The sequence below is a fragment of the Osmerus eperlanus genome, chromosome 18 (assembly GCF_963692335.1).
Source record: "Osmerus eperlanus chromosome 18, fOsmEpe2.1, whole genome shotgun sequence".
NCBI lineage: Eukaryota > Metazoa > Chordata > Actinopteri > Osmeriformes > Osmeridae > Osmerus > Osmerus eperlanus.
In genome coordinates this window covers 15,160,644-15,177,510 of record NC_085035.1, presented here as the reverse complement: position 1 = coordinate 15,177,510, position 16,867 = coordinate 15,160,644, and the positions used below count along the sequence as shown (strand labels likewise).

The window sequence follows — 16,867 nt, the reverse complement described above, 5'->3', positions numbered from 1 at the left end:
TTAACAATTACAGGCACATACTGTGCAGTAGGTTAAGCGAGTGTTTTGCAAAGATACTGGTCACACCATAACGATTATATTTATAATGCAATTTCTGGGATTATGTCTAATTATCCCTTACAGTGCGTGTCCACTGCAGCGACGCGATGCGAGCGACAACATGTTTTCCATTCATTTTCTATGGAGCCAGGCGAATCGCTTGCGTGGTGCATTGTGGGTAGCGACGCGACAGAGTTGAGATTTTCTCAACTTTATGCAAATGAGGAGCGATTTTCGCTAGCGATGGCCAATCGGAGTGTTTTCTTGTTTCTCGTAACGTAGCAACCATGGTAAACATTTCTAGCTTTCTAGGTTTCAAGGTGGAGGAGAAACTAATCGTTTGTGTGGCTGCTTACCCAGTCCTGTACGATACATAGCTGTATTTGTACAGAGATGTTAATAATAAAAAAACGATGCATGGCGCAAGGTTGCCGAAGTTGTTGGTGCTTGTACTTTCTAATTCAGTCTAGTGACATTACGTAACTTCGTTCTGTAGTAACTAGCTAGCTAGCTAGCCCAGCTGGAACTCACTATCGTATCGACAGATTAGCAGAGACTGAGGAATATAGTAAAACGTTTTTTACACATGTCAACGTGTATGTCTATTAAGCAGTTTTGTATTTTGTATACAAGTTGTATTTTGATCGATGTTGCAACTACGTAACCCCAAGTCTGCACACTTGGCCATGAGAACTACGACAGTGATTTTAGAGAACTACATTCTACATTCATCTGTTTGAAACGCCCTTGAGCGTGGTGAACTGTGGGAAGGCGAGCGATGGCAAGCGATTCGCGTCGCTGCAGTGGACACGCACTGTTAGTGGTTCTGTTTATATAGTGCCCTTCATCTATAATTAATGGTGATGATAGTAATAGTTTTCATATAAAAGCCCACAGACTGATGGACCTCTTTGTTGTTCATGGCTCCTGCAGTGGTTTTGAAGCCACATGACATGAAATGGCAATGTTTCCTGAGGGTCCTCTCCCCCCCAACAAACATTCAGTTGCACACTCACACAGGCACACACACTGAATTACAGTATACCAAAAGTGCAATGTTAAAAAGTTAAATGTGTTATGTTTTTTGAACCTGCTATATGCTACTGACCACTGCAAGTCTCAAAAAGCAGTGAAAGGAAAAATAAGCAGGACCTGTGTCATTGAGTTGGGCAGTATTGACTACTGACTACTGCTGATTCTAGTTTTAGCCTGTCAAACTGTTTGAGGATTCAGAACTTTGTTGGTTTAGTAGCATGGAGCCAGACTTGTGGACTGGGGTCTGTCTGTGGTTCATGCATTCATACCAGTGTGTGTTTGTGTGTGTTTATGATTAAAGCCATCCCCAGGCCTTTGAATCAGTGTATCATCCTGCTCAGTGGTCACCCTTTGGAGCTCTCTGTGGTCATTCTTTGGAATTCTCCAACATGGCAGCAGTTAGGCCACCCCACATTGGCTCCACATCTGTGCGGTTCCTGTCTGGAGCCTCTGCCAATAGGGGGTAGCGTGACAACACCCGTTGCCTCTCTTTGTGGTGGGTTTACGTGTGTGCACTAAGATAAGTGGCTGAGTAACACAAAAGTTGCCCCATAGGACTGATCCGGATCTTTCTGAACACTTATCTAGCTAAGAGTTGATGTGTCAGGGTTTGGGGGGTGACCTAGTGGTCACCCTGTGTTCTTTTCACGGCAGCGCTCAGCTGAAGCTCATCTTTCTATCAGCACCTTTTTCGTCCTCCTCACCACCTGTTCCCTGTTTTGCGCTGATTACGCATCTTATAAATATCCTCTGTTTCCCTCCTTCTTTGCTGAAGAGTTTTGTGGTTTTGACGTGTTCCCTATCATGCATGATCTTTTCTGTTCCAGCTGCGGTGAGCTGCTTTCCTACCCTCCATCCATCCATCCATCATCTTCCGCTTATCTGGGGGTCAGGTCGCGGGGGCAGCAACCTAAGCAGGTTGCTTCCCTGGATTTACTGGACTGCCTCCTATCTCGGACTCTGCCTGTTCTTGATGACGTACTACGGATCACCCTTTGGATTTACCTTCTATGGCTTTACTTGCCGTTTTGTTTCCCGAGCCTTCTGCTTGAGTGATTTTCAGTTTTTCATTAATAAACTTTCCGTTCCACACTCCACATTTGGGTCCTCCTTATAGCTAGATGTGACATGATGTTAGAATTTGGAATTAATACATGGGTCCTTGATCTGTGCCCAAGGGTAACCTCTACCTAATGTAGATTAGAGACATGGGTGACCTCACTTGAAATACAAGTCTAGGAGAGGTTAGTGTGTATTGAACTTGCACAGATAGCAGAGACATCATTATTTGTACTTGTTGAACAAACAAAATTATCTGTATCTGTAGTTTGGTAGAAACCGGAAGTGGGTGTGGCCTTGACAGGTAGTAGCAACAATCCAAATAATCAGTTTTGAACTGGTAAAATATATATAATATATCATTTAAGACATTTGTTGGAGGACAAGTCATGTCACATTAGGGCTGAAATAGGGGGTTACTAACTATGACCACATAAAATCTGGTGATAAGCGTATTTTAATTTGTAATATTTTAGCCTTTTATAGATATTTCTCTAATAGTCAGTGTCACCCAGTGGTATGATCTTTGAGTTTTGTATTTAAGACCTCCACCCCTAAGCATGTCGTTTTAATTTTAGTTTTGTTAATGTGCTCCTGTGCACAAGGCACCTACTTTCATTTCACTGTTACTTATAACTTAATACATGGTATGTTTTTGTATTGATTTGTTCTTACATGACATATACATTATGTTTTAGGTATTTATAAATATTTAGGTAATTCATAGATTAACTTGGTTTACTGGTTTTCGAATGTATCTTTCACACACTCGGGTAAGAATACATTTCAAAAGATAGATTGATATGGCAATTAACTGAACATAAATGCAGTATGTCATGGGGATAGCCCGTGCCCTATGATCAAATACACTTGGGAAACTGATTAAAACAAGTCGGGTGAAGTTTTTGTTTTTGGTAGTGTCAACTTTGCGACCCAGTGAGTATGAAGGAGGAGGCTGGAATCTAGTATGAAGGAGGAGGCTGGAGTCCATTAAGTTAGTTAAGGGAGACCAGGAGAGGTACAGGCGGGGCTCAGGAGTCAGTAGGCATTGCCCATTCCCAGTTTATACCTTCAGTTATTTTATTTTTTTTGTTTTCTCCAGTTGATATCATTATTGTTGCACCGGAGCAATGAGGTTCCACAAATGTAATTGTCGGTTTAGCGCTCAAAGATACCAAGTACTGGTTTGCACAGTTAAAAAACTATCTCAAAACTGGACTAGCAAACCAAATAGTCTCCGACCTTGTTTCTCAATCCTTCTACACATACCTTTTCTCCTATAAGAGCGACGCAGGTAGAGACAAAGGATTTAATGTTGATCTTGCTCTCATAATCAGTCGAGTAAGACTAACAAACAAACATCTTGGCTACACACACTTGTACACAAATAATATATTATGCTACCCATACATTGCATTATGCTAACCATACATATTAATGAGACTGGACTGCATAGAGGTAGTCGCCATTCTGTCCCAAACCAAGAAGTTCCCTCTTTCTCTCCATATCTACTGCACTTTCTTTCTACTCTGTTGCTTTTTTCCACCTCAAACTACCCTGACCATCTCCTAGTTTTCCTTCTCTCTTCTCCTCTCCATTGTGGTATGTGTCAGTGTGTTGGCACCAGTCAGCCTCAGGGTCATACAGGGTGTGGTGCCTTGGCTGGCTCTCCAAATTCTTGGCAGCAACACTCCCCACTTTCAGAACTCCCCTGAGTTCAGAAACTGTTGGGCCAAATCAGTTATGTGATGCTATGTACTATACAGTTCTGTATAGTACAAGTTTGAGCAAGTTTGAGATGGTTTATGGTCCAGTGGGATATATACACAAGACATGTTGTTGTTTTTATTAAAAATGTATCTCGTCATTGAGGAAACAAACATTCCTGGAACATTGGAATGTCTGGTTCAGATTTGTGTCATTAAAAGATGTTACACAGATTCTCAATATCAATGTCTGACCCACCGGACCATTGCATTACACCATAATCTAAAACATAGTGCATGATAAACCCATGGCTAGTGATTCAGTTACAAAAACAAGTACACACACACTCTCTCACAGACTATTCTCCTTTCTCTCTGTCTGTCTGGCCCCTGCTTTTACTCTCAGCTCAATGCTGGGCTTGAATTGACAGCTAGGGTTTCCATAGTAACATGGGTGAGCATGCGGGGCTGCGGGCGATGTGGGGTGTGTGTGTATGTGTGGCACATGCCTAGGCCTGTCTGTCTGTGCTTTGTTACAAATGTGTGTGTGTCTTCATCTGTATGCAGCTGGGCAAAGCGATGCCGGTGAGTCAGGTGCATGCTCAGGGAAAAGGGAAAAAACACAAGAAAAATATAGCTGCAAGCAGCAATTAAGTGGCCAAGCAGTCAAATGACCCAGAAAACGTTTTAGACATCCTCAGAACAGGGTTCCGAGTGCATGCAGCAAGTTTGGTGTGAATCCATCAAAGATTTGCTGAGATACGACCCAACTTCCTGTTTACTGGCTTAACGGCACATTTTGATTGGCTATACCGGGCAAACGCTTTCTAAAATCAAAAAACCATGTGATGGCCTTTGTGAGACTTGGTCTGAAGATAATCTCTGCCAAAGTTGGTTCAGATTGGACACACTTTGAAGGAGTAGTAGAGAAAAAAGTTTTTTCATGAATTCAAAATGGCGGCCGCATTAATTCGGCTGTTATCACTAGTTATCATGTGTTACACACGGGATGTCCCAAGATATCATGAGACAAAGGAATCAATTAATAAAGGCAAACAAATCAACAGTTATTGGCCAAAACACATTTTTACTTCCTGCGGCCACGCCCAGTGATCACATGACACCAAATTGTTTGGACATCCTCATAAGAGGGTTCTGAGTCATCATACCAAGTTTGGTGTTGATATCTCAAAGATTGGCTGAGATTTGATCCAACTTCCTGTTTGGTTGCTTTGTTGACAATTTTGATTGGCTGTATCGGTTGCTCTGACGATGATGTGTGCCAATTCTGGGGAAGATTGGAAAAATAAAATTCCAATCTAAAAAAATAATTGTAGGAGAAGCAAAAAAACGTGTTTCCTTAAAATTCAAAATGGCGGAAAATCTGTATAACCGGAAATTGACGTCATAGGGTGTGTTGAACTCGTCTTGATCCAGGGAATCCAACGGTACCTCATTTTTGAAAATTGGTCATACGGTTCAAAAGTTACGTGTGTAAACACAAGTCCAACTTTGACCCGTTGGTGGCGCTAGAGTGATCGTATGGGAGACATGAAACTTGGTGAGAATAAAGAGGGGCCTGTCCTTAATGAGTGTGCCAAATTTCACAAAAAGTGACCATACAGTACTAGGGGCTGCCATAGACTCCAATGGGAGAGGAAGATGATTAATAATAATAAATAATAATTATAGGTAGAAACACTTAAATGGCTTCGCCGCTTCGCGGCTTGGCCACCAATAAATGGTGGGAAATATGGGCTATAGGAAAGGCTGAATGAGAGAATTTGGCAAATTGTATTTGTGGCACCTTGGACCAATCCTGTGTTTGTCAGAGACATTTTTATATTTCAGAAAACAACAATGACGTTCATACAGTGTTTCCTCTAGGATTTTTTTTTGTCTGTCTGACCGACCCCTCCCCCCCCCACCCCCAGCCAAAACCAAGTTCTAATACTATATTTTGGAGCAGGTTAATGTAATAGTCTAATAACTAATGTCATATTGCACATACTTTCGTCCTATTTCCCTTTCCCCTAAAGCAATAAGGTTAGGCTACTTAAAGAGACCTTCCACTCATAAAGTATGTTCTAAATGGCATAAATGCTGCCAATTAATAATTAACGTAACAACGTATTGTAAATGGTCAGTAGCCTATCGATTAAGGTCCTCGAAAGCATGTACACTGTCTGCTTCATTTGATATTGATAGGCTAAGCATTCTGTAGCAAATAATAACAATAAACCCACTATTTCTTAATTAAAACTACTTCAGCATAATAATGCACTTAAAATACAAACGTGAGCAAAGGCAGCAATCGCTATCGAATCAACAGACGTGCAATTTAGCTAGCCCGGGGAAGAATACAAACAACAAAAATCACCAGTTAACTTAATTTAAATTAGCAAGAACTATAGACTTATACTAGCCTGGGTGCCAGCCAAACTTAGCCCGCCCACCAAAAAATTGGGTCGGGAAGTTGGGTCTGGGGTGGCTCGGTTGGGGAAAAACTATATCCGAACAAGAGCTGTTCGGACCAATAAAATTGTCAGGGCGGGCTTTATACGAATGATGGACAGATGATCAACAGTAACGTAATCAACCACATCACCAAAGAGCGCTTGAATTTGTTTTCAACAAACAACATACTACGTTGCTGTCAAGTTTTGAAGTGAACTTGAACTTCCCCAACTTGAATAAGGCACTGAAATGATCTACATGGAGGTGTAATTCACTGGATTCCACTCGAAGTGCTGAATAACTGAGCCTCAGGCAGTAGCTACGTTTCCACTTTTCCCTTTTTTTATTTTTATTTTCAGGTTAGCAGCATTTTCTCAGTTCAAACAGCAATCAATCAGGTAAAAAACAGAAACAGAGCACACATAAGTCCCCCGCAGTACACAGTAACCAACATGTGAATGAAAGAAAAGATGCTTTAAATATTTAACTTTACATTTGAAATAAACCACTATAGAAAACACTTTGAAGACGCAATTGAAAGTTTTAACAGCTTAAATGTAAAGTGCAAATCGACGTGCAAATTCACGCAACATTATTTTACAACGGTCAGTATAAACACAAACCATTTGGCATTTACAACATTTACAATTTCATGTCCACCCAAAACCGGACCAGGTAGCAGACGGTCGCTGCAGTGACTAACTTTTTAGCACAAAAAGCCACAATGCAGGAGCAGCAGCAGACTTTGACAGCGGTAAGTTTTTAAACCATGATTGAAAGCTTCTTCTCTTACCGGCTGCCTCTCCAGACTGTAGATATTTCCAATGTGCACAATGCTCCATACATACAGTTGTTCTCAGCGTTCTCTGTGGCGTTCCACACTCGCTTTATACTTGATTTAGACACACACTTGATTAGGCACCTGTCAGCCTCCTCTCTGTTGCACGTGTGTTCCTATTGCGGCGTTGCGTGTATGACGATGACGATGGGTTTCGTTGATCATCAGTGACTTTGTCATTTCCCTTCAATTCTATTTTCTTCCCCTGCATTTTCTTTAAAATCCCAAAGTAAGGTTCAACTCATCTTTAACTTGACAGTTGCTCTGATTGGTTGTAGGTCTATCCAATTGAGTGAAGAGGCATTTTTTTCCGGGTTCGGTTGAAACACTCCCCATACTCACAGCCCAACGAAGCGGTGTCAGACTCATATTCTGACTAGAATTATGAGTATGACAACGTCAGGCTATACCTATACAATAACAGGCATAAATTATACGACTTACAGTTCTCAAGGACGCACACACGCAATCTCAACTGCGGTGTGAAGCGCGTGTGCGTGCTATTCTCCGACATGCACTCTAACAATAACTGCTGATAGACGGCCTACAATTTTGTACAGCCCTATTTCTGATACCGTGGCGGCAGAAATCAGTAAAATCAGTAAAATCAACTTAGAGGAAACACTTTCATACTGTAATGACCATGAGGCAATTACAAAGACCTCTCCCACTAAAAACACCTCAAAAACTTTTAATGTGTTCTCAAAAAGCCTCGATTACAACTCCACAACAAGACAGCTATCAACACAATTGCCAAAACTAGCAAAACAAATGCACCAGAGATAGTGTGTAAAAAATTATGTAATAAACATGCTGTAACTGGAGGGCTAGGGTGGGAGAATTGGAGTCAGTCGACTTCCATGACATGGAAAGCAGAATGGGACCTTGTGTCTGGGTATGACTGGACAATGCTGCTTTCAGACTGAAGTTGTGGCACTTTATAAAGAGACCAGTGTTTAGGTTGGATTCCAGCTTATCTATCCCAAGAAAGCTTCCAGACCACCTTTACAGAGCTGGGGCCTGACTATGGTCAAAAGCCCTCCCCATCCCCCCCCCCCCCCAATCACACATGAAATATGGGGAGCTTTCAAAACAGGCTACAGTTTTGAAATCTCACAGAAAGAAAAGAGGCAATGACACATAGGGATGTGCAAAGGTTAAATAGCATTTCTGTATTTCGATGACATATCCCAGTTGTTTTGAGAAGACTTGATCCATACCTCACCACATAATATCTCATTTCGTACAATCCCTAAGATGGCAATGTCATAAATAAGAGAACATGTTATAATAAGGGATAATGATACTGTACTGAAACAAATTAGTTAACTGGTAATTGCAGATTAAGTTCTCAGAAATGAAACTAAAATCTGGTTCTTAGTCCAGTTGTGTTTTATTTATCTTCAAACCCAATGGTGTGTGATCTACATGAAGGGCCTTTGATGTGGTCAGTGTTTAACTAGAGAGAAGGGACCATTGAATGTGGAGGGAAGCCATGATGAGGGAGCCGGAGCGTGTGAGTGGGTCTGTTATTGTCGTTTTGTACATGTGCAAGGCACCATGTGACTTGCACAATAACACACACACACAGTGGCATCGGCCGAATGACCTTCTGAAGCCTCCAAACAGAACAACACATAGAGGCATACACACCAGTTGGTGAATAGCATAGGCATGCACATACGTCAACTGAAAAAAAAGAATTATGCTGCTATGACTAACACCTGCACTCACACACATACTGACTTGTACCTAATTTTGTAAATACACACATATTGGCAGCTACTCTTCAGTGCAATTTAATAGTATGGTTAATCTGTATTATTGTTTTATTGTAGATGTGACGACTATAACAAACAGACAAACACACACACACACAGAAAAACATCTCTCGTACTCACGCAGAAACACATTATGTTGTCCCTCATTTCACTTCGAGACTCCAGTGTACTGATGACATCACAATGTTATCAGCTGGAGATGCCTCCGTAGCCATGGCAGAACAGAGGATGCTAATGCTAGGCTAGTGCTAATGATAACAAGGGTCCCCTTGAGTTTCCCCTTTCAGACACATACTGTGTACACAGACTGGTTCCCTGCGACAGCCATCTTTGATGTAATTGAGATGCTTAGGACGGTGGGGGTGGTGGGGGGTGTGTGTATGTGCGTGTGTGTGTGTGTGGGGGGGGGGTATGGGTGCCTGTTGTTGCTGCAGCTGAGCAATGCTAAGAAGTCTATTGAGCCTGCACCAAAAGAAAAGCTGTCTCCCAGAGGGTGAGAAGAGGATGGGGAGAAAATGAACATTTCAACTAAAATAAAATGATTACAACTTATTTCAAGTTCTTCTTACACATAACTATAACACTCCTCAAGTCTAAACAGGTGGTTTCTGAAGGGCTGATATTCAGACAGCCGCATGCAAATGAACTCACCAGATGTGAGGTTTTTTTTTCTAATAGGAGGTATAACCAACTTGCCTTGCCTACATCCCACTAGCTTCAATGGTTGATCAACTGTTCAAGTGCATGCCATCTAATGAATGCTAAAAATATATATTTTAGGCTGAATTTAAAAGGAAAGAAAGGTAAGCATTTCTATGCCAATTCTACATGGTAACGACTGCAGTATTTGGTTCAACAAAATAAGTCATGTAGGAATCACTAACATGGGGAACTGTAGTTGTTTGTTCCTATTCCACCATGACTAGGTTTAGGTTAGTATAGGTCTATAAGGTTAGTATAGGTCATTATGTGTCTTAGTGTATAATGTGTATTATTGTATATTGCATATGTTTTTTTGTATATTAGGATGTTTATTACAATTTTATTTTTATTTTATTCTATTTTATTTGATCTTATCATAGATGTAATCTATGTTCTTAGTACTTATATGCTATGTTATGCTAGGTTGCTTGCGTTGTCTTGTCCCAAGAATTTCAGTGCCCAGTCTAACCCTAACCCTTTAGTTGTTTTGTGCACCTGACAATAAAACTGGAAACTGAAACTGACTATAAAAGAACCATAACTAGTCCCACATCCATCATCTTCTCAAGAAGTCCATTTTAAAAGACAAGTGTAAAACCACATCAACAAAAGGACATTGCAGTCTTACCTTGTTGGAGGCCATCTCACTGACTGAGTGTCTGGTCTGCAGTGTTTCTAGTTGGTCCAGGCACCAGTCAAGTTCTTCCAAGGTCTCTGTGGCCAGCTTCTGGTAGGCCTCCTCTGGAGGGGGGATACAGGGAATGGGGGCCAGGGGGTGAGGGTGTGGGACAGGGACAGGTAGAGGAAGTGGGTGGTCAGTTTTGAGGCGTTTGACAGGGCTGGCCGATGTCTCCTGGCCACTTTCGCTATCAATGCCATAGATGTCGGCCGTGGCTGGGTTTCCATGGTGGACGCATGGGTGGCTTTTCATAGCGAGGGGTTGGGGATTCTGGTGGGTAAATTATGACACCGATGGCAAACCATAGGGGAGAATCTTTTTTTTATTTTTTTATACTCCTTTAAAATGGTCTCTGAAATCCTTTTTGGTTGTGTCTTGTCAATTACAAATATAAATCTCTGAAATCTTTACCACCCCTTCTCTTTGTCCCCAAAAGTATTACAGATAGTTCCACAGTGTACAGTTTTTAGAATCCACAATGCATTGTTTTAGATTCCACAAGTGGTAATTTGGTTCATGGTGTAGTTGTATAATTGATAGTTCCAGTCTTGGATGGAAAAATAGGTTCACAGTGTCAAACTACATCTTGTCCAGCCTCGCACATTGTACAATGGAGAAAACTCCAATGAAGCTCGATGATCCATAAGTCGAGAACAAAAACACACACATACACTCATAGATTCCTGCGCCCACACTCACATACACACACAAATGTCTTTCAGTGTTCCACATGGAGCTGAGCTCCATCCAGCCCATAGGATTCCCAGATTTGGGGAAACCACATAATTCCGTTTTATGCATCGCTCCATGATCAAGTTGTTCCAGAGGGACATCTGAAAAAACAAAAAAGGGAAAACTTCAGGTAGAGAGGGCTCTCTCTGCCCTCCAAGATGAGGAGGCCTCGATGAAAGAGATCTGCAAAGGTCCCTTGTTACTCCTGCTGCACCTCCTTTATCCCCCTCCTCTAAAGACAGAGAACCCCATTCGGAGCCCCCCTCCACACACACACACGCACACTAAGAGTCTAGGATGAGCATATTTCCTGTTTTAAGACCGTTCCGTCCTGCATACACTTGTAGACGTCCGCTGTTCTGACTGGTACACAAATGTACAGATGTGTCGAGAGGTCCGAGCGTGTCTGACAATAGCTAGAGCAACTTGCTTATAGGATTTTATTGTATGGTTGAGCCTAAAGTACGAGCTGCTTGCCAGTTTCCTGTGAAAAGACAGGCTCAGAGAGAAGCACGGCTCGGCATACAGAAAAAGGAAAATCTGGGATGGAGTAGCAGCTGGACTGGAATGACCTCTTCCTGGTTCAGCAATAAATTAGGAGTTTGCCCTTCAACTGATTTTGAGTCCAATATTTTTCTTGCCCTCTAATGGCTAATTTAAGGACATCTAAACCTTTGCTTACTAACTGTGTGTAATGAGAGAGAGAGAGATGTCTCAATGCCACATCACAATGTAAAGCTCTGAACAGAACATTTGCATAAAATGACATATGGTCATACCATAATATAAAAAGATACGTAAAAAATAACTGCAGTAGTGACATTCTTTAGTTATTGATATTCTGTTTTATACGATGATGTAGCACAATGCATTTTCAGACTGATCTGTCTCTAAAATCTGAAAAACCAAAACCCTGATGATGAAGATGACATATGCTAATGCTCACTGATTGAGCTTTACCTGAGGTATTATGCATGGTGGTGAATGGGAAGGAAACTCAAGGATTTTAGGGATAAATTGTCATTAAGGAATGATGCAGTGGCAGAAGCATATCCGCTTGGCCATGCGCAGATTCCCTGCATTTCTCCATAATCCCAGATTATATCAAACCAGAGTTTGGAATATATTATGCAGATATTGTGCATGTGGCCCACAGCATGACACAGTACTGAAATGTCTTCCCACAAAATAGGCTAGTATGAAATAAAGCAATTGGAGCAATGCATCAACATTGGCAAAGTGTTGGTTTGGGGTTGAGAATCTGGTGTTCTTGTTTTGTCTCTTGCTTGAATGGTTCGAGCGTCTGTAAGTGTAATATCATTCATATCCAAAATGTTACGCCTCTCTGTGACTCATAAAATGATGTAAAGGAGAGAAAGAAAAGTGGAGAGATGGATAGATAGAGGGAGACTGATGGTGCTAGGGAAAAGAATGGAAGGATGGAAAGAAAGACAGTTAAAGAGGATTATAGTTCTTGATGTCTCTTTGTCTGGCTGTCTCAACCTGTAATCTCTCCTCTTTTCTGTTTTACTTTCTTCCTGGTGGCTTCACTCTATTTCCATCAAACTATCCCACGGCCACCACGGCTGTTAACTTCTGTCTTTCAAATTGCCCCTACCACTCTTATGTATCTCTCCTTCTATGTTTCCATGTTTATCATCCTTCTTCATTTTATCTAATTAACCCTCTATTTCGGACTTCTCTCACTTCCTCCCTTGTTATCTGTTTGTGCAGGTTTTTAAAGGGGGGGGGGGGGAGTGTCCTCTGTCCTTGCTGACAACATCTCCTCTGACGTCAATGGCATACTTCTCCTGTTAAAGTGTGACATACAGGGACCGCCCCTCACAGGGTAATATCAGGTTTGGACTAAGCCGTGAAGTGGATCACCAGTGATCTGGATGTGGATCTGGGATTAGGGTTTTGTTACAGATGGCAAAAAAGTCCCGCGCAGAGTATCCAATTTGTCAGGAAATGCCTATTCTTCAAGGTTGAGCAATGCCACTGACATTCATAATGTTGGCAATAAAAGTCAGTAGCCGTGTTATTACCTAGTTTGATACAAAACCAGAGCATCTGTGATTCACAGCTACAAAACATCCCCTTAAGTAACTCAGAAGATCATCTATTTTCTTGAGTGTTCTCAAATTGTAAATGCACACACTTCATCCTTGCCTCTCCAAAACACAGTTGTCCCCTGTTACTAGGCAACATGGCAGCGTGTTTGGGAAGCAGAGGAGGCCATACTACCTTACTATCCTCACTCTCTTCCAAATTTAACTTGCTTCATAATCATTCCAATCAATCTGCATTGGAAGGTGATAGTGAGCAGATCAGGGCCTTGATTGGAAATGGAAATGGACACCAAACGGGTCTATTTCAATCACCAATTTTTCCAACCTTTTGTGTAGCACTGGGTCAATCAGCTGGACAGGAGGAGCTACGGTCTAGACCAGGGCTCTTCAATAGGCGGCCCGCGGGCCGAATCCGGCCCCCGAGCAGCTTTGGACTGGCCCCCGGAGTGTGGTCCGGTAACCTCATTCAGTTTGTGACCCGGGCCGGACTTACCATTGGGCTTGACTGGGCTCCAGCCCATGGGCCCCGTCCTGTAGGGGGCCCCGCCCGTTTACGTGCAGTGGAGGACTGAGCTATTAGCCAGAAAGCTAAGTTATGCTAGCAAGATTCATAGACAAGAACATTGTGTACGGTTGACAAACCGTAAATATAATTTGACAATATGTTTGACAAGAAGACTAGCTAGCTAACAAGCCATGTCATTGTCCCCAAATCAATATCAAGGTTTTCACGAACAAGGTATCGGCCATATACTAGTACTAGGCTACAGTACGGCCGCAGCATGTGTAGCGGGTTGAATAGCAAATGGATGTGAGATGATCGCATCAAAGTTGACATATTCTCCAAACAGTAATTATAATTTGACAGTATGTTTAACAACAAGACTAGCCAGCAATCTAGCCATGTCATTGTCCCCAAATCAAATCAAGATTTGTATGTGTTGGCCGCAGCATGTCTGAAGTAGAGCTAGGTTGACTAGCGAAGTGAATCGAATGGGATGTGAGATGAGCGGTTACGTGACACTGACTGACACAGTAAATTCAGAAAAGTAACATTTTCCAAATAGGTTCAAAGAAATATTGAAGTCACTCATTGTTGTAATTACATGTTTGCTTGGTAAAGTTTCTCAAAATTGTAAACGGAGGTTTTGACTGTGTGACTGCGTCCCTGATATTCCCTGTTATTGTTACTTATTTCAGACACTTTGTACAGGCTCATACCAAGGAAAGATGTTCTTTGCTCATACAACGTAGCCCGCTCAATAATTTAGAACGGTGAACAGTTTTGCTGGAACTACTTGGCTGATTGGCTGCAGACAATCAGAATCGAGTATTCACCCAGACCATGGTATTTTAGATTCGACTTCATGCAGCGCCGGCGTCGTCTGCAGCCGCCTGCAGCCCGGCTGACTTGAAGCAGCCAATGGCATTCTCAGATTCAAGGCAGCCGCCTGCAGCCGGCTGCGGTGCTGCATAAAGTCAGTCCATGTCGAACGCGCCTAATAACTTAAAAAAATGTTTTGTCATTGGGGAACATTTAGTCATTGAATCGTTAATTCAGGAGATTAGTTCAAAAATGCTGATTCATCCATGAAACAAGTGAAGTATTTGAGTAGTTGAATCATGCATTCAAACCAAGTTTTTTTTTAATAATTCAGATTAATTAAACATTTTAAATAGACTTCAGCAATTCACATAAATAATGTTATTTTGTTTAGTTGTTTGTTCAGAATCGTGATCTCTAAATACATATAGTAGCTTGTGTATGTATCATTTTGTTCTATTTAAAGTCATGTATAGTTGGTAGGGCCCGAAAATGACCCAAGCCCAGGGGCCCCCACCGCCCTTAGTCTTCCATTTTTGTTAGTTAATTGCATTTTCTCCAATTGTCTGTTAATATGGCTTGGTTATTGCTCACCTGGTTTGATTTTTGAATCCTTGGGCCTATGCGGCCTCATGGGCATATGTTGTTATATGCACTTACAAAATATAATATATTGACTCCTTCAGTATGTTGTTGTAATTTCTTTATTTGTTACCGTGATTACTCATATCCTCCGGCCCCTGACTTTGCCTCAATTTCAAGAACCGGCCCCAGCTCCAAACTAATTGAAGAGCCCTGGTCTAGACTGTGAGACAGACTATAAATGTATTCAAGCTGTATATTGTATCTTTAGTCTTCACCTTTACCTGAGGAAAACTACTTGAGGTGCTAGAAATTAATAAACTTAAGTCTGAGCAGAGACTGTTAGATATTTTAAACCAACATAATCTATAAAATATTGTACTTATCTCAAACATCATAACACAATGTTAAGGTGGTTTTACATCCTGCCCCACCACGGTTTGTGTGTGTTCCTGATTGTGTATGTAAGTTTCTGTTTGTTTGTCAGTAGGCTGAGCACTGACATGGAAAATACAGTATATATAATCCGATTTTGTGATTTAGACTTGGGCCTGAAAGGCTTGAGAATTTAATTGGACATCCGATCCTAAGCAGAGGCAACCAATACTGTTTCTTAGTGTGAAGATACCTTTTGTATATGAAACTGCATTTATCATAGATCTCATATAATATCAAAGTCTTGTATTTCACAGCTTGGTAAACACCAGTAATCAAACCATATAAAGGCACCAGTTTCATGTGCTCTTTGTCTCCCCTGTGTGTACATATTTGGAACAGCATTTACTAGACCCCTACAAACCTGAGTGCTTACAGGCTGTATTTACATATTTTAACTTTCTGTATGTTTTCTTTTCATGTATATAAAGACACATTTACCAAAGTGTTGTGTCCTCCTTATGCCACCACACCACTACGTGTCGCTGTAATGTTCTGTTATGTGTGGGATTACCATGTACTGAGAGAGAAGGACTTAAGGTTCGAGAATAGGCTAACAAAGCGATGTACCATGCTGTAGAGCTGCTCCTACTTTCGATAAAGAGTGAAGTTAATGCCTGCCTCGTGTTACTTTCTTCTTGCAATATAACACAAAGATTGATGGGTGAAAATCTAATTAAACCTTAAAACTCCTTTCAGATATGTAAGTCACTAGACGCACTCCAAGCGACAAAAATCAATGTAGCATTGCACTCCCTTGGGTTCTGAAATGGACATCTGCAAAATTAGAACTTTGCACAGTACCCGGTTCTCGAGATAATCGTGGAAAACTAATTGCCCTAAAATCCCTTTATAAAACCACACAGAGATTCCTGCCATTATTAGATTGATGGATGAAGCTGATCTCCTTGTGTTCTGAACTTACTACCGTGTCAAGTTGTTGACAGTGTGTGTAGTGGTCTCACCTGAGAAAGAGAACTTGGCAATGGGAGGCTGGTTACACATGGGTGATCGCCTGAGAAAGGAAACATGGCAATTATGGATTGTAAAAATGCATGGCAATGAAAAACACTGTATAAATCATGTTTTAGATATAACTCACTTGTTTGAGGCTCTGTCTTGTTGCAAGTTGGTTAGTGCAGCAAAGTTATTCCGTACTGTTCTCAAACTAGCCAGGACCTAAGTCATTTGGGAAACAGTGAAAGTACAGTATATGACATCAATTATAATGCTTCACGTATGCTCTTTCAAAGGATTAGAAAAGCATAACCAAATGCAAGTTGGATATTCAATCAAAATTATAAATGTTATCTAATAAAGTGAATTCCAGTCTAACCTGTGCAAATGGTGTGACTATCAGGTCATCCCCATGACTGCAAGAGAGGAAGAGAGAGGCTGCAGGTTAACACACACACAGAGACACAGT

General features: G+C 41.4%; 1 protein-coding gene across 3 annotated transcripts in view; it reads right to left on the bottom strand.

Annotated features, from left to right (window-relative positions):
* Window positions 1-16,867, bottom strand: part of LOC134038961 (cAMP-specific 3',5'-cyclic phosphodiesterase 4D-like) — a 159,406-nt gene that overhangs the window by 26,790 nt on the left and 115,749 nt on the right. For all 3 annotated transcript variants that reach the window (XM_062484688.1, XM_062484687.1, XM_062484689.1), the window contains 4 exons: window positions 16,778-16,814; window positions 16,544-16,620; window positions 16,407-16,456; window positions 10,246-10,358 (listed from right to left, as the gene is read on the bottom strand). In XM_062484688.1, coding sequence (XP_062340672.1) covers window positions 10,246-10,358; window positions 16,407-16,456; window positions 16,544-16,620; window positions 16,778-16,814 — 277 coding nt within the window. The remainder of the gene's footprint in view (window positions 1-10,245; window positions 10,359-16,406; window positions 16,457-16,543; window positions 16,621-16,777; window positions 16,815-16,867) is intronic.